General features: G+C 34.6%; 1 protein-coding gene and 1 long non-coding RNA gene across 5 annotated transcripts in view; one reads left to right on the forward strand and one right to left on the reverse strand.

Moving 5' to 3' along the window:
• LOC147031137 (sodium channel regulatory subunit beta-1-like) overlaps positions 1-26,212 on the forward strand; it is an 85,291-nt gene that overhangs the window by 44,724 nt on the left and 14,355 nt on the right. For 2 of the 4 annotated variants that reach the window (XM_085875929.1, XM_085875930.1), the window contains 2 exons: positions 25,250-25,384; positions 25,759-25,844. In XM_085875929.1, coding sequence (XP_085732055.1) covers positions 25,250-25,384; positions 25,759-25,843 — 220 coding nt within the window. In that variant the 3' untranslated portion in view covers position 25,844. Of the gene's footprint in view, positions 1,063-25,245; positions 25,385-25,758; positions 25,845-26,212 lie in introns of those variants that run through there. The other 2 variants (XR_015056676.1, XR_015056675.1) reach the window with 2 other exon arrangements.
• On the reverse strand, positions 14,575-15,823 carry LOC147031139 (uncharacterized). The gene is made up of 3 exons (XR_015056677.1): positions 15,645-15,823; positions 15,185-15,242; positions 14,575-14,901 (listed from the first exon to the last, which is right to left on the reverse strand). It is a non-coding gene; the product is annotated as an uncharacterized LOC147031139 (long non-coding RNA).

Below are 26,212 nucleotides of genomic sequence, written 5' to 3' on the forward strand. Positions count from 1 at the left end.
CTAGAATTTCTCAAATAATTGTCTCTTCAACGATTATTAAGTCATGCTGACCCATGCCAGTAGGGTGAATATACTGGTTCTGGCTCACTTTTCCCCATGTAAATGAATGGGGGATTTTCAGCGATTCATTTTTTTTTCCCTAAAAATAAACCCCCTTTTTATCCCAAGGTATATTTATTTGTCTCCCCTTTTAACCTGGGGACACTTTTTTTTCAAATAACCCATGCAATAAGATAAAGATTTGTTAAAGGTGATTGGAAAGAAATATCTAAAACGTCTAACCCTCGGGACACTCTTTATCAAATAACCGATGCATATTGTTTAGCTCACTCATTGAACCTATAAAGATTTGTTCATTCTCAAATTCCTTCAATAGTTTAATTTTCTTTGCACAATAATCCCCATCTAAAATATTGAAAAACAAAACATTTGAATCTTTATATTTTTTTAAGATACCCCTTTTGTGCCATTACGAAATGATAAACTTCTCTTAATGCTCTTGTTTGACCACCTCCTGAGCCACATATCATTTTGAGATTATAGTAAATTGTTTTTTCATTGTTCAATTGATAACCATCAAAGTTTTCAGTCCATTCAAGGATATTCATTTTTTTCTTTACATCCTCTAACTTACTACTTTTTAAATTGATTCGCTTATTTGTTTTATTTACCTTTGTTTTAGTTATTTTTTCAATAAGACTTATTTGATATTTTTCACATTCGTTATGTTTTCCATTTATATACCAAGACTGAGATTTTCTCCACTCTTTAGTTTGATTAATACTTGGTTTGACCATTTATATATTGCAAAAAAAACGCGGCAGTAGCCCTTGAAAAACCCTAACCCATCTTCCCATCGTTAAAACACAATCTATTCTATTCACTCTATCATACAATATCCATATGGAACACAATCTATTCCATTATCTAAAATAAATCTCTTATCATCAAAGGCTCCTAATGCCTTTTTATTTACTTCTTCACTATATATGTTATGTTTATAACTTCTTATTGTATTCATTTTCCTATATTCTTCTTTCTTATTCATCAAACAATTATAATAATTTCTAAAAGTTATTGATTTCTTTATTACATATTTCTTTATTCCCTTTAACCTCTTATCAATCTGATCACCATACTTATAAGCATATGCCTTTGCTCTCAATCCAATAAACTCACTCATTACTTTTCCACCCAACTCATCCTTAAACTTACCAATAACCTTTTCATTCTTTTTGGAAAATAACTCACTCTTCTTGCTGAAATTACTTGTATCATATACTCCAATATTTTTCTTCATATCTTTATAAACATCATCAGTTTTTATATCTAGGATAAAACTATCAGTGTCCATATACAACAATGAAACATTTTCACCATACTCTTTCTTTAAGTCATTATACAAATAATCATACATCAATATCTTTGATAAATCAAGAACTGCTGTTCCAATATAAATTGGTTTATCCATTACAATACTTTCCTTTTTCATATGAATTGCAGAAAAGTTCTCTGAAAAAACCTCTTCTCTCTCAAAACTTGGTTTATTTATCAATCTCGAAGCTTCTTTCCAAGATGTTGCGAATCTAATGTTTTGCCTGTTTCTAACATTTTCCATAGTCTTTCCAAATACAGCATTATTCATTAATTTATAAAAGTCCCCTTCAAATTTTACTTTTGTATTTGCTCTCATATCTGTATTGAATTGAATCTACTTTTTCACCCAAGGACTTTGTTTAAATTTTAAAACTCTATGAATTTTAGCTACTCTCAATCCTTCTCTCAAAAACTGTTTTAAGCTTCTCTGATGCAAAACATATCCCTCTTTATCATAGAATGTTGTTAATAACTTTTCTGTTGATTTGCCTTTAATATTAAAACTTTTATGATAATCACTGAACCATTCTTTCTTTGGGGTTTCTTTCTCACATGCAAAAGGAAGGTCTTTATGCTTATTATGAAGATCACTCGGGTACCTCAAATCAACTTCAAAATAATAACCTTCTTCTTCGTCATTCAATTCCTCTTGAGAAGAAATAACAATATTCATCAAAGCCTTTTCATAATCCTTTTCTTCCACCCACTCTAATTTACCATAAGGCAGAGATTGAGACATTGCCCATCCATACAAATTATTAGCATCAAAATACATCAAATAATTACTATCTTTTTCACTATCATAATTTGGAAGATATTTATTATTAGCTTTAGCATATCTTTTTGAACATACTTGTGATATTCCACCTCTCTTGGACTTGTCAATCATCAAAAGCATATCAACATCACTGATTAAATCTATATCTTGTTTTGTCATTTTCAACATTGCACTCCAAGCTAAACCAGGAGCTGTGAAATAGTGGGCAGGATCTAATCCATAACAATTTTTATTATGACAGAGTGATCTAAAAGCTTCAAACACATCAGCTAACAATAAAACATCTGTTTTTAGATATAAATCATGATATTCTCCAAGGTTCTTTATCTTAAATATTTTCCATATTCCTTGTGCGTGTTTATATTCCTTATCACTTATCTCTTCTTCATAAAGGTTATTATAGAAACTTTCTTTTGAAGGAAGTTGTGTTTCTTTAAATCTCATAAATGAATCCATATAATCATAAGGATAAATTCCCTTACTTGTAAGAATTTTCTCTTTACTTTGAATTTCATTCCTTGTTTGAATTTCCTCTCTCGTAAGAATTCCTTCTTTAATCAGAATTTCATCTTTAATCTGAATTTCCTCTTTAGTTAGAATTTCATTCATTGTTCGAATTTTCTTTATAATTAGAATTAAATCTTCAGTTAGAATTTCTTCATTAATTTCCTCATTAATTAGAGTTTCCTCTTTACTTTGAATTCTCTCTTTAATCTGAATTTCCTCTTTAGTGAGTATTTCCTCTTTTGGAAAGAATGAATTAAGATTTGGAAAAGAGTCCGTGGAGCTTAGATTTGATGCGAGGTAGGCTAGTGGTGTTCCCATAAACTTGTAAGAATCTAGAAACCTAATACGAGTTAAAGGTTTTGTGAATATCATTTTTGTAAATGAAATATACTTTTGACTTGTGTTTGTTATGGCAGAAATATTCCCTGGTATTTTTGAAAGTTCATTTATAAATAGATGTGTATCATAGTTGGCGCTGTTGTGAAGAAAGACTGGAATAAAAGAAGGTAATTTATAATTAAGATTACAACAGGAATGAGCGGGACCTCTATATTTACCAGTAAGACGACAATGATCCCTAACTTTAGACTCCTTAATTTCCCCCTCACAAATATGACAGATATTGTTCTTTCTAAATTCTAATTTTTCTTCTTTGGTTAATTTCATCGGTTCATTTGTTTCTTTCATTAATTTAGTGAGTCTTATACAATCCTTTTCTAATCGTTTTACAAACTCTTGTGAAGCTTTTTTTCCACTATAATATTCAAGTTTGTTATACTTTTCTCCAACAGATGATTTGATATAATAACAGAAACCACAAGGAATATGTTTTGATATTTATTTGTATATGATTCTTTTGGATTAGGAGAAGCAGTATTTATCTTTTAAAGGATACATTCAAAATCAGCGTATATCACAAATGGGTGCATGATAGATTTATTATAATCTTCAAAAGAAATCTTTTCACCAGGTTTAGGCATTGTAATTACAGCTGATTTATGATTACTACAATATTTTGAATGTTGTTCTAATCGTTCTTTTGTATGAAATGAATTGACATCGCTTACAAGGATATATTTTGTTTGCTGTTCTGAATACCTGAGAAGAGATTAATCTTGATAAATTATTGATGTATGTGTAATGTGAATTATTTCCAACACTAAAATATAAAAGATCAATGTGTGTTTCTTCATTTTTATAGTTGTTTGAAATTTTTAATATTTGAACTTTGTTTGTATCCGTTAATCCATATACATTAATAGAAAGATTATTCTTTTTCTCAAATTTAGGAATATCTGTTAGTGGCATTGGGAATTTAAAATCTTTAATGTCCAAGGTATTCTCATATTTCATATATTGTTTTACTCTTTCTGAATTACATTTTGGTAGATGAAAGTGAGCAAGAACAGACCAGAGAAAACATTTATTATCATTGTTCTTAATATTAACAACTGCCTTCTTTAGTTTTATTTCTTTTGGTAATTCAATATAAGAAGAAGCTTTAAGAGGGTTTGATTTTAGAATGTGTATATCTAAAAAGATGATTTTTTTAATATTGAATCCACTTCCTACCACTGTATTATCAACATCCTCCTCTTGTTTTGATAGTTCTTCATAAACCCCACTATTCAAAAAATCTTGAAATGATGTTATAAAATGAAGATCTGTTCTCATATAAGGAGTTTGTTCTTCATCTTGTCTTTTCATATTCATTTTCACTCCCATATAAAACTTTAAAGTTTTCATTTCTTTTAATGTCTTTTTAATAACTTTTTCAACATCAGGTTTCACTATTTCAATTGATTCAGCTATTGATGATGGACCGGGTTCTCCAAATTGAAAAATCCTTATTTTTATCTTCTTCTTCTTCTTCTTCTTCTTCTTCTTCTTCTTCTTCTTCTTCTTCTTCTTCTTCTTCTTCTTCTTCTTCTTCTTCTTCTTCTTCTTCTTCTTCTTCTTCTTCTTCTTCTTCTTCTTGTTCTTCTTCTTCTTCTTCTTCTTCTTCTTCTTCTTCTTCTTCTTCTTCTTCTTGTTCTTCTTCTTCTTCTTCTTCTTCTTCTTCTTCTTCTTCTTCTTCTTCTTCTTCTTCTTCTTCTTCTTCTTCTTCTTCTTCTTCTTCTTCTTCCTCTTCCTCTTCTTCTTCTTCTTCTTCTTCTTCTTCTTCTTCTTCTTCTTCTTCTTCTTCTTCTTCTTCTTCTTCTTCTTCTTCTTCTTCTTCTTCTTCTTCTTCTTCTTCTTCTTCTTCTTCTTCTTCTTCTTCTTCTTCTTCTTCTTCTTCTTCTTCTTCTTCTTCTTCTTCTTCTTCTTCTTCTTCTTCTTCTTCTTCTTCTTCTTCTTCTTCTTCTTCTTCTTCTTCTTCTTCTTCTTCTTCTTCTTCTTCTTCTTCTTCTTCTTCTTCTTCTTCTTCTTCTTCTTCTTCTTCTTCTTCTTCTTCTTCTTCTTCTTCTTCTTCTTCTTTCGGCTGCTCCCGTGAGGGGTCGCCACAGCGGATCATCCGTATGATCCGCATAGTGATTTGGCACATGTTTTACGCCGGATGCCCTTCCTGACGCAACCCTGGTCGCCTCTTACGACACAGGGATATGGTACACCTATTTTAACCGGGGTATACACCGGCCCAGTATACTGGTACTCACTTCGCCGACCTCGGAAGGATGACAGGCTGAGTCAACCCCCTGGTGTATTAATTCAGTGGCCCAACGGGGCTTGAACTCAGGACCTTTTGGATCCCAAGCTGCTGCCCTAACCACTGCGCCAACACCAGGCTAAAATCCTTATTTTTTTAATTACATTTTAATTACATTAATTTAATTACATTTGTAATTACATAATTACAAAAAATCCTTATTTTTATATGCCCTTTAAATGCCCCATCAGTGTTTTCAATATAATAGTCTCCCTTTACTTTAAACTCATTTTTCTTGTGTTTTTGTGATTGAAGATGTCTATTATAACTACTCTTCAAAACATCCTTTGAGCAGATATCACAATGTTTTCTTTCCAACTCAAGAGGAGATATTTTATGAAACAGATTAAATGTGTGTTTGTTGGTTCGGAGGTGTTTTCTATAATGTTTATATTTGTGATTACAAACATCGCAGTATGTTGTATTCACCATATTTATATAATAAATCTTTGCTTAAACTAAAATTTTCTTGATGAAAATTTTGTTTATTTTACAGGTGAATCTGTGCTTAAAACCATTTTATCCTCCAACTTTTTCACTTAATAAATACATTGTTTCAAGACACAAAAGACAAGTTTCAATCAATCTCTTCATTTGTTAAAGATACTGAGAAATATGTCAAGGATGTAAAATTGAACAAAGATAAATATAACAACTATTGGATAAAAACTATTATGGTAAATAATATGAGTTCTTCAATTTCCTTCAGTGGAAGGGATTTTAGTATACCTGGTAGAACATCAATTAAAGTATCTCTAACAAGAGTTTCTCCTCTCCTTCTAGTAATATATTCAAAACTAGAAAAAGCAATGAAACAAGAAAAAGTATCAAAAAACAAAAACCTTATGGATGAAGCTTTAGAAAGAAAAGATAAGACCATCTGTAATATGCAAGGAGAAATTTGTATTTTTTTCAACAACCCTAAAGATGTAAATCCTGATGAAATAAAGGATGTTAATATATCAGGTGAAATGACATTTCGTTCAATAGTAGTTAACGATCATTTTAAAATTACCTTTAATATAAAAAATGTTGTCGTTGAATCTGGTAATGAAAAAAAGTATATTGATATCGATGGTAATATTATTAAATATGAGTCAATATACAACTGAAAGTATAGATGAATTTCAGTTTAAGTAAAGTTTTACTTTATAAATATGCTTGACTTTCCTGATTCTCCATATGACAAATTTGAGAATTGTCCTGTGTGTGAAAGACGGGGTTTAAACACAGAGTCAAAAGCCTATAAACAATGTATATTCTGTGATTATCTTCTAATTAATGATTTATAAAAAGGAAAATAATTCTTTTAGATTTACACCAAAAATGAATTACTTTACAAGATTGATTAGAGAAATGAATGTAAAGTACGAGGGTGATAACACACCTTTCCTTACAAGGGAAGAAACTGAACGTATAAGAGAAATGTTCAAAGGATTGTTGTTATATATTATTCATGGATGTAATTTTCAGGGAAATATCAACACAAGATATTGTATAAATAAAATAATGGATTATCTTGAAATTAAACCTGAACTTAGGATAAAATAAAAAGCTAATAATAAATTAAATAACCTGTTTTCCAAATATATAAATGAATGATTTTTTACCCATTTGGGAAAATAAGATAAAATTTAACAACCATAAAAATCTCCCAAATTCATTAAGATGTCTCATAGTTGGTTCAAGTGGATGTGGAAAAACCTGCTTACTTTTAAAGATGCTCCTCACTCCCAACTTTTTAGATTATGATAATTTAATAATTTTCACAAAGTCGAGTTTTCAACCAGAGTATCAACTACTCTCACAAGGTTTTAATGCTGGTCTTCAAAAAGAAGATATAATCGGTTTATTTAAACGTCAAAAAAACCTAAATGATTAAAACATTGAAGATATAATTCAACTATTTTGTGATACACAGAGATGTAAAAAGAAATCAAATCCTATAACTTGTATTCTTAGTGATAATACGGATGATATACCGTCTCCCCAAGATTTGGATAAATCAAAAAAGAACCTCGTTATCTTTGATGATTGTGTTAATGAGAGAAACCAAACGGTAATGGACAGCTACTACACAAGAGGGAAACATTCTTCTTGTAATAGTATTTATCTTAGTCAATCGTACTTTCAACTTCCTCGTCGTTCCATCAGAAACAATGCTAATACTTTTATTTTATTCAAGTTAAATTCAATAGATATCAATAATTTTTGGAGAGATAATTGTTCTACATTATGTCGTAAAAATAAATTTGAGGATTACATGAAGCACACGACTGAAAAATATAAATATATTGTTGTGAAACAAGATGAGATATTAAGGGATATATTTTTTGTTTTATAAACAATTACATATATAAATGACAACTATTATTATAAATCTTGTGGGTAAATCTGCTTCTGGAAAAAAACTTTCATAAATCAAGGTTCTTGTGTAGTACAAATGAGAATATTGTAAATTTACTTAAAAAACACCCCATGATACGCATTGTATCAACAACAACTAGAGCAATAAGACCTGGAGAAGTAAAAGGTGAAGATTATCACTATATTTCAGTGGAGGAACATATGCGATTGAGGAATGAAGGTCAAATATTTGAGGAGGTTTCTCTTGGTACAACAAAATATTCACATTGTAAGAGTGAGTTAAGGAAACTAAAATCTGGTGGTCTTAGGATATTAGAAACTAATCCAGAAGAAACGAGACAAATTATTAAACATCTGAGTGGAGTGAAGATTTTATCATTCGGTTTTGATGTTGATGAAGAAACTCAACGTAAACGTATGAAAAGCAGAGATGCAAGTATTGGTGAAGAAGAAATTACAACTCGCATTAATGTTAATAAAGAATTTGATGAAATATTTAAAGAAAAGGATTTATTTGAACACATCTACTTGAATGATGAAGAAAAGGAAAATTTCCCTGTTGATCTTTACAATTCATTAAATGATATTTTACAATAAATAAATGGATGCAAAAGAAAGAGCAAGAAGATTTAAGGAACATCAAGAGTTGGTTTCAAAAGTTGTAAAACAGCAGGAAGACATAAAGAAGAAACGCAGACAGAAACTAACGGGCGAAGAAGCATTTGAAAGAAAACAAGAGACATTTTTTAAACCACTTTTAAAAACTTCCCAAGAAAAAATGAAAGATGTTTCCACAGTTCCCACAGTAGAATATACTCCTAAAAAACTTCAAATGTTAAAAGATTTTGATCAAATGACGGAGGAAGAATTAGAGCATTTCGGAGAATTAAAGGTATATGATGATGAAGGTTTATTTCAACAACTGGAAGAGATTAATCAACCCCCTGATTATATTGTGAATGCTCTTCAAAACAATGAATATTCAGCGGATTCAAAAACCAAAGCAGGACTCATTCCAACAGAACAACCAGCAATATTTCATCTTGTTCAAGAAAAGGTATTGATATTTAATGATGAATTAAGGTTCTTAGGTTCTGCTCAACCCCCTGTTAAACTAACTCCGAGATTAATGTTTCTTCTCACAAAAGATGGAAGACAAGGTTCAACTGTGAGGGATGAATCAAAGTATATTGATAAACCATTGGATATGAAAAATAATGATGATAGAGTATATATTGATCTGCTGAACACTCTAAATTATAGGGTTAGTATTTCTAGTAAAAGTAGGAAAAATGAGAAGGAGAAACACATTATTCAGGCTTTAAGTATCCTTGGTTCAGGTATTAGTTTTCTTCCAAATGACCCATCGCAATTAGTTAATATACTGTTATTGTTGTTAGGTAGTAAGAAGGCTGGAAATAACAATTGTTTTAATGAAGCATCAGCCATTTTAGGCCAGTTGATGAACATGAAAATAATTAATAAATCTCAATATAAAGACATTTTATCTCATATTAAATAAGATGAGAAGCACAATCCTGAGTTTTAATTTCACAACAAGCGACCACACATCTTCATTCCCATACCCACTACAACTTGACCCAACAAAAGAATATGAGGCATCTTTATTGTCCATGGAAACTTATAATACCTTATTTAATATAACTGATAAAAATGACAAGTTTAGTTATAATCCCGGAAGTGGATACAAAACTCTATACAATACAATATACAAAATATACAAAACAAAAATTTACACTCTATACATTCAGTGATAGAATGGGAAAGGGGTCTGTCGAAGGTTTTATTCCTGATATGTCAACGGGAACAAACACAGACCCTGGATATACTCAAAGGAAAGGAGCGTATAATGATGATACAAAAGCAGAAAATAGTTTTGCTGTGGCAGTTCCTCTTAAAGGTATATTTGGATTTTGTGATCATGATAAAGTTCTGTATGGTCTTAAAATTAGATTTCAACTCCAAAGGAATGATAATGAAAATAGATTGCTTTTTGGTGTTGGTAGTGCTTTTGGTGAACAGAATAAATTTGTAATTGAGGAGATGAGTTGGTATATCAGTGAATATACTCCTAATCTTAAAACAGAAGAGATGTTGAATCGAAGACTTAACTCAAAGAAACCACTCAGTGTATCATACCTCAAAAGAAGATGTCAACACGTTAAACTCAACCAAACTACTTACACGTGGAATTTGGGTGTTCTGGAAGGAAAGCCACGATATCTGTGGATCATTTTTAAAAAGCCAGATGGTGATACTGCGACTGATAAGAATAATGCATTGAGTGATAATGCTAAGGTGAAACAACTTCGCGTTTCTCTAGATGGAACATTTTATCCACGAGATAGATTGGAAATTAATTGGGAAAAAAATGATTTTGCTGAAGCATACAAGTCTTACCAAAAGGTGTGCGAAAGTAATGGAAATAAAGAACCTATTTTGGATATGACAGCATTTAAAAGTTTGTATACAATCTATGCATTTGACCTGAGCGCTCAAAAGGAAACTATAAAGTCTAATCGAGTGGATACTTCCCTATACATTGAAAGAGGAGAGAGTGAAGAAGTTGATACATATTGTTTGCTTTTGGAAGAAACAGAATTGCAGATTAATACAGATAATGGTGTGATGATTAGTCTCACATAATTTTTTGTTAAATAAATGAGTGGCAAAGTACCAACTGGGGTATATGTTAATCAAATCAATCTTCATAAACTATCATCTTGTGTTCAAAATCAAAAGCCTTGTACGATTAACGTTAATACAATTCAGAGAAAAGGAGCAGTAAGAATTGATGTTTTGCTCACAAGAGAACAGGTTAAAATCTTGAATGACACTGGCTCACTTATAATTAAAATGACAAAACCAATGTTGAAAAAATATTCAATAAGAGAGACGAGTGGAGGATTTCTCCCATTTCTAATTCCTTTATTTGCTGGTTTAAGTGCGGTTGGAGCATTGACGGGTGTATTTCAACAGCGGTGAAAACTGCCAACGAAAGGCAGGCTCAACTCCAGGCTCAAAAAGAATTGGAAAGACATAACAAAGAGTTGGAGAAACAAATTAGTGGAAGTGGTGCAATTGTAGATTTTGCTGAAAAACTTGAAGGTCTGCCTGATAAAGCGAGATTGTTAGTTGGAGATATGCTTTCTTCTATAGCACAAGCAGGTGTAAAATTAACGAAAAGAGGTAATGGATTATATCTTTCTAATAAATAAATGAGCATTGATGAGTGGTTTAAAGAATTTGGAAAGAATACAACATCAAATTTATAACTTGTCAAATATTGTAAGAAATTAAAAATTCATAATGTGGTTATTTGTATGAGAGATGAATTAACAAATGTGCCGAAACATACAAAGAATATTATTATGAACTTAGAAGATAATAATGGGAACGGTTCTCATTGGGTTTGTATTTTTAATAGTCAAGACAAATATTATTTTGATAGTTTTGGTCTTCCACCACCTGTTGAAGTCATAAAATTCTTACAGAATGGTGTTTATCAAACATTTCAAGTCCAAGAATTAAATTCCAAGTGTTGTGGTCAATTATGTCTCTATGTGTTATTTCAACTCAACAAAAATAAAAAATTTTATGATATTATTTTTAATCTAATATAAATGACTTATGTTGGTAAAGATGGTTCTATCTTTGGTGTATCTCAAGAACTGGATATTGATTTATCAAATTATTACACAAAGGCACAGGCTGAACGACATAAATATAATATAACCAAAAATATTAACATGAAAAATGCTTATAAATTAAAAAATTATCCAAGCCCGACTGACGCGAATGACTTGGTGAGATTAAGCGATTTATCACAATATATATCTTTAAATAAAACAGCCGTGTATTCCAAAGATACAGAAGTGTTGATATTATCTCCAGGTCATACAGAATTCACAGTTAGAATTAAAATAAATTTTTATAAAGAAGGGCGTATCGTTTGTATGAGAATAGAACAATGGGGGTATGATATGAATGATTTAGGGTATAATTGGTCATTTAAAATTAACCTCGAAGACCTGGAACAATTAAATCAGTCTCGTAAGGAAGAATATTATCCACTTGCTATCGAGAATGAGTTTTGTGGGGCCACGATTAGTAAACAACAAATAAAAGAATTTAATAAGGGTAAATATAATAATGGTTTTGCCCTTGTTTATCTCATGAAAACAGAAAAAACAGGATTATATATAATAAGTAAGGAAATACAAAATGATTTAACTATGGGAAGATGGGGAGGTGTTTCGTGCCATAATATTATTCTAACATATATTTCTAATACATAAATGCTAGAAAGAATGCTTCAAGAAAATTATAATTTCTGTGTCCAAGCATACCTTCAAGAAAAGGGTATTCGGTATTTTAATAAATATGTTCTACAACATAAGAATGAGGTATTTTCAATAAAAGATTGGCATTATGCTGATGTTGATAAACCGACAACTTTAGATTTAATGAAAATGTTAAATAATGAAAAAATTATAAAGTTAAGAAAAGGTAAGGCTCTTTTAGAAATTCAAAAGAAATTTTATTGGTTTCCTGTTGTAAAAAAAATTATTTTGGATACAGGAATAACAAGAAATCCTGATGAATATATGTATGATATTCTATGGGGTGTAAGCGATTCAAGGATAATAAGGGATGAGGAAGGAGTTGAAGAAGAGAGGGAAGAGGAGGAGAGGGAGAAGAAAGAGAAGGAGGAAAAGGAGAAGAGAGAGAAGGAGGAGAGGGAGAAGAAAGAGAAGAGAGAGAAGGAGGAGAGAGAGGAAAGAGCGAGACGAAATAAATATTAAAATATGGAAACCAGTGAGATTAAAAAAAGATTGGTGGTATTACAGAAAATAACTCAAGCCACCGAGGAGGAAAACAATTGACAAGTCTATTTGCAATACTTTCGACAAGAATATTGACATCGACAAGCTATTCATTTTAATTCAAGTTTTTCATTTTTATTTTTTTTTCTTAAATAAATGGAGGAGAGAGTGAAGGCATTTCTAAGGATTCTTTCTGTTTTAAACATTAATATTCAAATGTGCATGTTGGAAACTAAAAAGGTTTTTGCACACTGCAGGAATTTTTCACATAAATAAATGAGTTATTGTCTCAAATGTAAAAAGAAAACTAATACTAAAAATATTTCATATATTAAAAGTAAAAATAACAGGGTTATGCAAAAAGGTATATGTTCGGTGTGTGGTTCAAAAAAAAATCAATTTATCTCCAAACACAAACGAGGAGGAGATATACAAAAGTTTTTATCAGGAAGTAAACTTACAACTACTGGAATACCAGGGGAATTACATCTTCCAGGGTATTCTTTCTGTGGTCCAGGCACAAACTTGGATAAAAGATTAGATGAGGCAGACAATCCTAAATCCTGGAGTGAACCCATCAATAGAGTTGATGAAGTGTGCATGAGACACGATATTGATTATGGGAATACCACAACGTTGGAAGAAAAGCATGAAGCCGATAGAGAAATGTTGTATAATTTGTCTCTGATACAAAATCCAACCTTGAGAGAAAAAGTTGATCGGTTCATTGTGAAGAAGATGATCAGTGCTAAATTGAAACTTGGACTTGGAAATTCAAAAAACTTATAGGCTCTAATGATGTCATTAAGACTGAAGAGCAATTCGCTGATGAATTACATAAACCAATATTCACAAAGTTTCAGAGAAGGAAAGTTTATTCCAAGGAAGTAGATTATATCTGGTCTGCTGATTTGATTGAACTCAATAATGATAAGGGGTACAAGTATGCTTTAACCGTTATTGATTTGAGGAGTAGATACGCATGGGTTGTACCATTAAAAAACAAAACAGGTAATACTCTTATGTTAGCCTTTCAACAGATATTTAATAAAAGTAAGAGAAAACCTAAAAAATTGTGGACTGATGAGGTTAGAGAGTTTTATAACAAGACATTTATGAATTTTCTAAAAAAATAACAGTATTACATTATACAGTACCTTTAATGAAGGGAAGGCAGTTGTTGAACGTTTTAATCGTACCTTAAAAGAGAGACTATATAAAAAATTCACACAACTCGGTTCACAACAATGGTCATCTTTTATTCAGGATATTGTGGATAAGTATAATGACACGATTCACACGTCAACAAATATGAAACCATCAGAAACATTTACAAAATTAAAATATGAAAAAGAGATTAATGTCAGAAAACCTAAGTTCAAAGTTGGTGATATCGTAAGAATATATAGGTGGAAATCTCATTTTGAAAAGGGTTTTACTAAACGATGGACGAAAGAACTTTTTTAAATTGTTGATGTAATAGATACGGTTCCTTGGACTTATAAGATATATGATTTGGAAGGGGAAGAGATTTTAGGTTCATTTTATTCACAGGAATTGCAAAAGACGAAGATAAATTGAAATTTTTTGACTCCGCCCCTTTTTGACTCCGCCCACACAAAACCCACCCACATAAACCCCACCCACACAAGCCCCACACAAACCCCACACAAACCCCACACACACAAAAACTCCACCCCACACAAGCTCCACACACACAAACCCCACACAAGCTCCACACAAGCTCCACACACACAAACCCCACACAAGCTCCACCCATATTCATCATATTCACATAATTAGTGATTAGTTAATTAGTTCCCCACACACAACATGTTTATTTAATTAAAAAATTATCCACCCATCCACACAAGCTCCACCCATCCACCCATCCACCCATCTCTCCACCCATCCATTTATCCACATTCACCCCTCCCACATAAGCCCCACCGAAGCCCCGCCCACATAAACCCTTCCCACATAAACCCCTCCCACACAAGCTCCACCCACATAAACCCTGCCCACACAAACCCCACACAAACCCCCCACAAGCTCCACACAAAAACTCCACACACATAAACCCCTCCCACACAAGCTCCACCCACATAAACCCCTCCCACCGAAGCCCCGCCCACACAAGCCCCACCCACACAAGCTGTTAAATCAATTTTTGAAATTCTGTTAAATAAATTTTTGAAATTTAAAATCAAGTAATTGTAAACAAAACAAATATAATTAATCAAAATTGTAAATATTAAATATTCATTTGCGAGAATGTATAATCTTTCCCAGCAATCTTCTTCAGATGTCTTGTGATTTCGAAACTCAGACACGATATTCTGTTTTGAAACAAAAAGTGGATAATAATTAGGTTTTATTAAGATAATTACATGGTAATATGAGTAAGCCTGGTGTTGGTTCTAAGTTCAAACCTCGTTGACCACTGAATTAACACACCAGGAGGCCGACTCAGCCTGTCATCCTTTCAAGGCCAATAAAATGAATTCCAGTGTACTGGCAAAACCGCGTCCAAACTAATGATGCAACCAACATAAGACGACATTCCAAAGAGAGAGTGATATTAATAAAAGAATAACCAAATAATAATTCAGAAACATTTACCTCCAGAAAATCATGTGTTGTACCAGATTGCTTCAACAGCTGATGTTGTGTGATCGCGCTGAAAAAAAAAAATAATGAGTTAAGGGTATAGATGGAGAGACAGACAGAGAGAGGTAGGTAGAAAGACAGACAGAGAGAGATACAAAGAGACAGACAGGGAAAGAGACACACACACACACACACACACACACACACACACACACGCACACACACAGACACACACATATGCACACACACACAGACACACACATATACACACACAGACACACATATATATATATATATATATATATATATATATATATATATATATATATATATATATATATATATATATATATATATATATATGTATATATGTATATATATATATATATGTATATGTATATATATATATACATATATATATATATATATATACATATATATATATACACACACACACACACACGTGTCTCACCATTGGTTTAATTCATTCGAGATCAGAGGCCGTGATAAGACTTCGTACCAGTCATTATAAATCTTTTTCAATTCTCTTCTAAAATCATTGACCTCTTCAATAAGAGCATTCATTTGATGCACCTCTTCGTGATATGTAAACTCCACTTCTTCCAAGGACCTGCCAGGAAAAAAAATATATTTTCGCATTATCACGATTTCATTTATAATCAATTGCTTCATTGTTCAAAGAGGAAACCATACACAAACTTACCAACTTTGCAGTGAGCTGTTATCTTCATCGGAAGAGAGTGAGTCCATGTCTCAGTTTTTTTTTTTACCATTGGTACAAGATGGCAAAAAGATCAGAGGCCGTGATAAGACGTCGTGTCAGTCTTTAAAAATGTTTTTCAATTCTCTTCTAAGATGATTGACCTCTTCAATAAGAGCATTAATTTCATGCACCTCGTCGTGATATGTAAACTGCTCTTCTTCCAAGGACCTGCCAAGAAAAAAAAATATATATCAGAATTATCACGATCTAATTTATAATAAATTGCTTCATCGTTCAAAGAGGAACCAATACACAGGCTTACCAACTTTGTGTTGAGCTGTTTTGTTCGTGGAAGAAAGATCGCTCATGTCTCAGTTGTAAAAATGAAAATCCCGTCTGGCAGAAACTTTGTCTGGCGAATCACTTATAAAGCAACGATGAGGAGATTGCTTAATCATTGGGTGTGGCCACAGGAAATGACGCTTCGGGAGAGACAGCTTGGAAAATAACTGGGAGATATATTCTCAAATTGTATGAATCATTTTTAAAACATACTTAAAATACCCTAAAATGGTTTTGATTCAAATGTTTTCAGTTCGTGTTCTGAGATAAAATATAAACACGAGACCTTGTCTCACAGAATAGTTCCTGTTTTTTTTCACAGCATGACTGTCCAAAAACACTTCCTCATTTTCACAGCACGACCGTGTCAAAAAAAACACTTCCTCATTTTCACGGCATGAACTGAAAACATTTGAAACAAAACTTTTTTATGGCGTGGTTTATACACAAAAATGATTTGCAACTCGGGCGGTGGCCAGATGAGATCATTAAGAGAAGTTTATCATTTCGTAATGGCACAAAAGGGGTATCTTAAAAAATATAAAGATTCAAATGTTTTGTTTTTCAATATTTTAGATGGGGATTATTGTGCAAAGAAAATTAAACTATTGAAGGAATTTGAGAATGAACAAATCTTTATAGGTTCAATGAGTGAGCTAAACAATATGCATCGGTTATTTGATAAAGAGTGTCCCGAGGCTTAGACGTTTTAGATATGTCTTTCGAATCACCTTTAACAAATCTTTATCTTATTGTATGGATTATTTGAAAAAAAAAAGTGTCCCCAGGTTAAAAGGGGAGACAAATAAATATACCTTGGGATAAAAAGGGGGTTTATTTTTAGGGAAAAAAAAATATGAATCGCTGAAAATCCCCCATTCATTTACATGGGGAAAAGTGAGCCAGAACCAGTATATTCACCCTACTCATGCCATCTGGCAACTACAATAGTGAACGGAAGTAGACGGTCGCACACAAATTGGCAATTTCGGCGATAGTAGCCTTTTCTGTTCATATACCTGAGTGAAGTTGGACCCACCAGGATTGACAATTGCAGTTTCACGATAGGTGATGAAAGCCTTCATTTCCATGGAATTGACATAATCCCATTCATTATGGACATTCTTAGTGCAAGTGAGATCCATCTATATCTCCGATAACCCTAGGAACTTGTGATGTCGCATCGAAGCCTTCCGTTTAAGCTTTTCTTTCTTCTGGAGTATCTGAAAAATGTACAAAGTGCATTTTCTTAGCCCAAATGGCTGCAATGATGTGATGAACCACTTTGCAATATGTGGCCTGTGAAATACCATCCATATCTCCAACATTCAATTGAAATGATGCACTTTCATCGAATCGCAGCGCCACAGCCAATTTTTGGATGGAATTCAATGAATTGCTCCTCACTCCTCAGTGGAGGTTCATCCAGGTCATTTTGCATTAAATTCAGCAGCCAACAAAATTATTCCTTCGAGAGTATGTAACGCCGGACAAATTTGATATCGTCATACCTTCTCCAGAAGAATGTGTCTATCCTTGAAGATTCTCAATGCACATCGACGAACTGCCCCACTCCTCTTCTGCTTCCTCTTGTGCTAATTCAAGCACTCCTAATGCATCCGTATTCACCGTCCCATGTAAACTACCAATTATAAGCCAAGCAATGCTTGCTTCAAGGCCTTAAATGCACTCCTTAACATGCCTTCGCCGACGTGTACAAGTTACTTCGTTATTAATACACTTGTCAATAGAATTTGATCCGCATTAGATAATCACTCTTTCACGATAGGCGATTAACTTTGAACGGGTGATCAATCCACAATTAGCGATTCCACATAAGTTTAACTGTTAAACGCCTTTCGTAAATTCGGCCTGTATTGTTTGATCTTTGTTTTCTCAATAAAACGTCAGAAAAAAAAAGAAGAAAAACAAACTGGAGTGGCACTCAATAGTGCACCTGCCTGGCATTACTGGCTTTTATCGCATATGGAACATCTGGCTTGTTGGATTGCAATATTCCAATGTAGGTCAAGCCATCATTGAGTTGCTCCTTGGCTAGAGGGACAAAAGAAAGCAACTTTCTGTTATCTCTCTTCCACTTTTACACCAGGGAGAGACCAACTGCTTGACGACTAAGGCTCCTTGTCTGACTGCATTGTTCTGAATGCTTTCCCAAACATATGTCACCTTTCAGAGGATAGCTTGACTCTGCATCGTGGCACCAACTGATTTTTAGTCCATACTTAACTGGCTTTGATGGCTTATACTGGCAGAAAGGACACTGCCCCCTGAATGGTAGTAATTGTTCAACAACACACATCCATTCCAGGAACAGAAATTTTTTGGATTTGGGCCTAAAATAAGTTACAGAAGACCCTGTAGGGTACAAGTTAGTAGCTTGTCTTTCCTGTCTTGTAGTCTGATTGTCAAATCTCAATAATTTCAAAATGACCATAAACTTATTTCTAGACATGGTGATTATAAAGTCTGGTCTTCCTTCACGCTCTGACCAAAAATATGACAGGCTGGTGGTTGGCCCTGTTTGTGCCTGCAATGATAGAGTGTGATGAAAGCCTTCATTTCCATGGAATTGACATAATCCCATTCATTATGGACATTCTTAGGATCTACTCAAGTCCATTGTCTGATCCTCAAACTGGCTCCCTGTTTTTTCCAATTCAAGAATGCCAATCATCACAGGGATCATGAACAATGAATAACATTCGTCTGGAGTTGCATTAAGCTTCACTTGTTATTCTTGGAGGCCTTCGAATTATGTCCTGGTGACGTTGCCCAACAGCTGGGGGATTGTTTTTGCCACACAGTTCCATTTCTGGCATAGAGTTCATGATCAGCTACAGCAGGCAGTTCTTGGGGCAATCGTCCTCGACTGCAACCATGACCTCGACTCTGTCCTCGACGTTGGCCACTATTATGCAAACAACCACGACCATGACCTCTGAGGCTGCTCATTTTTTTCCGTTTTGAAGGATTATGATTCTATTCCAGCACAAGAATGCAATCCTCCGACGAGGTGTTCCAATGTTGCAGCTCAGCAACAGTCAGCTGGCACTGTGATGTCACACTGCATTCTCCGGCGTTAGTTCTTGTCAGAATCTCTCAGAAACGAAACTTTCTGCCGATTTCTGTTTTCTTTGTCACATTGCCAAAAATATCTTGTGTGATCGTCAGTTTTTATTGCTGAGTTTAATTTTCCTTCGACCCTTTATTGAAGGACCAAGGAACACATATGTTCATCCAATCCAATCCATTGGTACCATACTCTGTGCAGAGCGTTGATGCTGCCTAAGCAGTCTCCTTGGCTATTGGACACAATCCTGGATGGGTCGCCACTCCGACACAGGATACCAGCAATCTGGCACTGATTTTGCCGACCTCGGAAGGATGACGGGCAGAGTCAACCCCCTCCTGGTATTAATTTAACAGCCAAGCAGGATTTGAACTCAGGATCCTAGGATCCCAAGCCCAACACCCTAACCATTAAGCCAACACCAGGCATACATTGCTGACATTGTGCAAGAGCTTTTGTCGTTTCCATAATTTTTCTTTTGCTTTTTTGTTGATTGGAAAAACTTGTATTTTTCATCATACATATTCTTGAATTTCATTTTTTTTTTTAATGAAAATCAGTAGGTTTTCGACAACTACGTTACGAGAATCAGTAACATTTAAGTACAGTCACTACGAAAATCAGTAACAGTTAGAAAAATTAAGTACAGTCAACGTAAACTACGCACACCCGCTTCAGCCCCTTTTAATGATCCGGCTACAGAGGCAGTGACAGCGACATTTCTCGGCTTTGAGCCCCCATAATCTTATGATAATTGTGCAATCTGGGGAAACCACTTTCGATTACGTAGAGGACATTCACCCCTTCAACCTCGTTATCAAAATTTTTTTCTGAGCAACAGCAGGAAGTTGGAAAAATTTAAGTTAGAAGTTTTGCGTCGTCAGTCAACATCAATTTACCGGAAGGTGAGTTAGTCGTTTTAAACTTATAGAAGTTGAAATTTATATATTTTTCTGCATCTCTATCGAATCTGGTGATAAAGGATGCGTATGTATTTTTTTATGATCTGCAAAATAGAAAGTTGCAGCCGGTCATGAAGAAAATTAAATAAACTACATCCATTAATGGCACATCTGATGAATTTTAAATTGCACCTTGTGTTGTGTTACGTGTACAATGTGTCTCCCAAAAACACCATAATAATCGATTATTATTCAAAAAAATTTTGCAAACATGGCATTACAATTGAAGTTTAGAAAGTTTTAATTGTTCTTCATTGGTGTTTTATGACAATGATTGCATGTTATTTTGTCCTGAAAGAGTTAATGGTTTGTAAGCTCTTATGTAATCAAATGCCAATTAAACATGATCTAATTAGTCTGGTATAGATGGGCTTGGTTCCTTCATAGACTGGGTCAATTTTCAAAAAATCTTAATCCTGAAGGAAAATGGTGTTAATTTATGGCATACAAGCTATTTAGGGGTATTGAGGGGTGCTGAACTCAAATCTGATGTATGCCCAGCTCAAAAATGGCCGATAATGCCTTAAAATTGAGAAATCCAAGATGGCCGCCAACGACGGGCTGAAATGTATTTATGTTCATATCTTTTTGACTAAACAAGGTAGAAACTTGAATGAAATGTGCTTTTGTAGGTTTTCATATATGGGGAATCCAATGCCATATTCAGTTTTGATATAAAATGTGAAGAAACTGATTGAAGATGAATAATTCGTCGACCAGATAAGATTCACAAGCAGGTTTGATCCTATGTGTCCAGGAATAATTTACTCAGTTTGCAGTTTTTTCTCATTGCAGATATATCCAATATAATATAATCCAAATACTAATAATATAATAATAATATGTGAGGGCTCACAACCCCACAGGCGGGCTCCTTGTGGACCGTCCAGGTCCTGGTTGCTAAGCTGTTACGTCGCGCGGCTACCAAGCCGCTACGTTGAGAAAACGTTTCAGGAGCAATTGTTATATTGGCCCGTGCTTTGGGGCTGTTTACCCGGTAAGTTGTAGTTATTATCGCTTATAATAGCCATACATATTTTGATTAGTGTCTATTGCTTTCGTAGCTTTGGTTTCTTTAATGTTTTCACATAGTTTTAGGGGTATTTTCCGTAGTTTTGTGTCGCATGTTTGCATGATTCGAGAACACGTGCTTTGAGATCATGCACTTACTTAGATTCCTTTTCTGTCCTTTTATAGTGATTACGTATTGCAGCCGTCAGGGTAAGCACTATGCTGACTATTATTCGTATTTTAGAGGTAGTTTTCGAGAGGTTATTTCATTTTGTAATTTTGTATTCATTATTGATACATGAGCCTACATGGCTTTACAGACAAGCAGTTGTGCTGACAGGATTAAGTAGTCTATCTGCCTACTGCTACTACTACTCCAGAATTAGTCAGTGTCTGCCTCAAACAAGTCCTGTAATTATCGAGGAACTGTGTATTAATATCATGTATTTTTAGGTCCTTTTGTTCTGCTTTGGAGTAAATAAAAAGTCACATGGCCAACTTGAAAACCCTGCGTTACAAATATAATATATCCAATATAATATAATCCAAATAATAATAATATAATCCAAAATAATATGCTGTTATGGAATATTTGATGTGAACATCTTTGTATATCATTGTAATTATACAAAAATGTATAATTATACAAAGTCTATCAGTACTATCATCTGTGAACGAAGTTTTCCATTGGAGATGCTTTTCTTTATCAGTTCATACAGTTGATTGATTAATTAAAGTAATTAATATCACTAATTGATATGTCAATTGCATTATTATGAAGTATAAATTAAGTCATTAAAATGTATATCCCATATTTAAATGATCTCACGTATTAAGGAAGTTATTACACTTTGAAACCCCAAACACCTGAATCTGAGTCACAAGCCTTCCCATATAAACTCCATTTGGCCCCAAAAATTGGCCGTTTTCACATTTTTAGAATATTGATTGCATAAATTAACATATATTTACATATATTAAAAATAATATAAATTTCAACCCCTTTTCAATGATGCCTATTACAGTTATGGTGATCTCTATTGAAAAATTTATTCACGTACCTAAAATTAGCCAAACAACTGGAATCATAAAATTGGACTTGTATCTGAAAATTACTATCAAGATGCTTGTGGTCCTCAAAGGGTTAAAGGTTATTGTTAAACATTTTAAAACAGATTAATTACATTGAAGAATAAATATAACATTCAGCTGGGGGATTGTTTCTTTGCCACACAGTTCCAGTTTATTCCTTTTATAGTCCCAGTTCCATTTCATAATTGTCATTTCAACTCGGCACGGGTGTGTTCCGTTAACAAGTGGCTTGCTTGCCGCTTGCCAAGCGGCTTGCTCGATTCGAAGTGCTCAAGCAAGCAATCCAACAGAGCGGAGTACTCGGCCACACTTAACAACATGGCGGTCTCAATGGAAACAATGCTATAATGGGACTCGAGCAAATGCTGTCCAGGCTATCGTTTTCAGTTTTACTCGATCAACTTCCCCAAATGAATTTATGGCGTTAGCGGAGAGAGAGAACAAGAGAACGAGAACACTATGTGAAGAGGAAAATAACGATAAAGAAATGGGGAGTCAGAAGGGGGAGCCTGCCAAGTTTATCTGTGAACCTTCCGCTGTGGATTCTGTGGAGGGGTTTTGCATGTTTGTAGATTTTAAATAATGAGGATGAAAAGTAGAAACAACAATAAAAGTATGAACTGCACGTTTAAATATCATCCTCTGTGACAGTAAAATTTAACAAATGTGACATTCGTTTTTAATCTGACTATGGCGGCCATTTTGCTAATATAAGTGGGCACATTCCGTCAGCAAGCGGCTTGCTTACAGCCTTCCATGGATACGGAGCGGCTTGCTTCGCAAGCGATAGCAAGTTGCCTGCTAACGGAACACACCCCAGCTGTAGTGAGTTTAAAATGGAGACTGCTTTGAGAGAACCGAGATAGTGTGGGGGGGGGGGAGGGTAAACTCAGAAAAGGTTAAAGTCTGCACTCGTGCCAGCAAGCATTGCAGGTCAGTGAAAAAAAAAATTACAGGTGTGCACTGTACCAATACGATGTCGGCAAGCTGTGTGGAAACCAAATCCGATTTTGTAACCTCCGCCACTGAAGGTGAAGGAGGTTATGTTTCCACCCCTTTGATTTGTTTGTGAATTGCCGGAATCCTTCGGATTTCGGCAATTATGTTGATCGGTTGTGTGTGTCATTTTGTGTCTGTCTGTCTGTCTTTGTTTGTGTGTTTCTTTACCCTGTAGCAGCCACACCGTTTCAGCAATCATGACCAAACTGGGTACAGACGTTGGCCATGATCCAACTTAGACACTTGTCGTTTTTGGTGAATCTCGGTCAAAGGTCAAGGTCAAGGTCACCGAAAAACCGAAATTCTTATTTTCGCTATAACGTCCGCTAAAATGGTCGTATCGACTTCAAACCAAATCCAAAATGTGCATCTTCCAATACTGCATCCAACCATATGTCTCCTTGGGGGTGTCACACCAACACCCTTCTTAGCGGTCGGGGGTCGAATGTCAGGGGGGTTGGGTCAAAAATTTCAAATTGCGATAAAAATGCCATTTCAAGTTCGATTGATTTCCAAGTTATGATCATGATCAAACTAAGTGCTATAACTCATTAAACAGTAGCACTGTCGACTCGTAAGAACCAAATTGATTTCCAGGTTTTTGTTTTTTCAGAGATCATGGAGATATGACAGTTATTCCGGCAATTCCTTGCTCAACGAGCAATTTCATTTGTTTGTTTGTTTGTTTGTTTGTTTGTTTGTTTGTGTGCAAGATATCTGAAAAAGTTGTGGATGGATCAGATGAAATTTTGTGGACAGGTTCGGTGCATGATAAGGACAAAATGATTCGATTTTGGTGAAAATCCGGATCCGGATCCGACGACTAGAATTTTAAAGTCATTCTTCACCATTGAGAGATAAAGGTTGGGTGGAGAACTTGGTGGAGAGGTTACGTGGGTGATAAGGATGAATTGATTCAATTTTGTTGAAGAATCCGAACCCGGATCTGGATACGAGAATTTTGTAAGCGTTTCTTCACGATGGGGAGAGATGGGGCCAAAAACGATATAGTATTGTATTGCATGATATTTCAAACATTTATTGGGCCTGATATGTTCTCGTGGATCAGGTATTACGTGGTGGAGATATGCGCTCTACCGAGTTCCCTTCTTGTTTAAAATGCTTTATAACAAGTCAAATTATACATATTTTTTTGTCTTGCAATTTATTGCATGTAATTTTGTTTATAATGATTTTATGCGGTATAGGAAAAGCCTGGTGTTGGCTTAGTGGTTAGGGTGGTGGCTTGGGATCCTCGGGGTCCTGAGTCCGAGCCCCGCTGGCCACTGAATTAACATCAGGGGGGTTGATTCAGCCTGTCATCCTTCCGAGGTCGGCAAAATGAGCACCAGTATACTGGTAATTATCCCTGGAGGGTCGAAGGCGACTAAAGGGTTGGCATAAGGAAAGGCACCCGACCGTAAAAACATTGCCACAAGAAAGGGTACCATGATTGGAGCCCGCAAAAAGCTGACCCCTGCTCAGGGATAAAGGCTTTAAAATGGTGTGATGATGATGATAAGTGGTATAGGAAATGATGTAAAATGAGCTCGGATGCAAAATGGTCAAAAATGAGAAAATTATCCAAAACATGCGTTGTGAGGGGGGAGTCATGTGAATGAGTTGGCACAAACAGTGGAGGATAGTGAGTCAGAACCAATTAATATTTCCACCACTTGCCTGAGATGCTTTTTCGAAGGGAATTGTTGATGAAGAAACATTCAACCATGTATGGCTGTGCAGCCTTGTTTTTACCATGTCTGTAAATGTAGAAATGTAACTTGGTATAAATTAAGTGAAACCCTCTTCGACACTTGGTGTGCTTGTAACCATGCTGTCGTCTGGTGTGCAGTGAGTGTTGACCTCATTTCCTTGATATCAGAGATCATGATGTATTTTATGATCGTGGCGAGCACCTTGTGCCTGGCCGTGACGCTCGTGGGTTGCTACAAGCAGGTGGAACAGGCCGATGTAGAAAAACGTGGGAATGTGTAAGTCACAACACCATTATTTTATCACTTGCTCTCATTTTCATCCCAGGATCCTCCTGGATCGCCTTATGGATTCACTTCTGCAGCACATCACCCATACTTGGAATTACGCTACAAACAGCCATCTTGGTGTTGCACATCCCAAGGCAGGAAATTGCGTCTGGAGATAGCTGTCCTTCGTGGGGGATGTTAATATGACAGTAGTTTGCACAATGTAAATGGAAAATGAATTATCCACAAGGTCGCTTACCTTTTTTATGCCAAATTTCTTTCTTTTTAAATGTAATTGAAAACTTCTCTCCATTGTCCTCACCTCACCATTACTTTACTCTCACCTTTATCAAATGGTCTTCCTTCATGTCATTGTTCCCCAGGACTGATTGCCTGGTCGTTACACCTGTAAACAAGGAGGGCTGTGCTGGAGAAACGGCAGAGGAGGAGATTAAGAAGACAACATAGGGTTTGTTCCCACAAGTTGTACAACAATTGAAGTACTCCACTGCTCAAAAGTTTTAGAACACCCACATTTTTCAGTTTTTACTGAAATTTAAGCAGTTCAAGTCCAGTGAATAACCTGGAATGGTACAAAGCTAAGCGGTAAACTGCCAGAGGTTAAAAAAATGTTTCGGTTACCAAAACCGGAAAAATAATGTACATTTCAGAGTTGTTAAAAAAGGCGCTTTTCAGGGAACAAGTAATGGGTTAGCAACTGCAGCTGTTCTGCAGCAATGGAAGTAAATTAAGCCTTGAAAGTTGATGCAAACGATTCCTACAGGTGTCCCAACCTTTGTTGATTAGTTACAAACCCTCTGTGTAAAAGCAGTGTTG

This window comes from Eptatretus burgeri, chromosome 3 (assembly GCF_056783735.1).
Source record: "Eptatretus burgeri isolate ZD-2024b chromosome 3, Ebu_testis_v1, whole genome shotgun sequence".
Taxonomy (NCBI): Eukaryota; Metazoa; Chordata; class Myxini; order Myxiniformes; family Myxinidae; genus Eptatretus; species Eptatretus burgeri.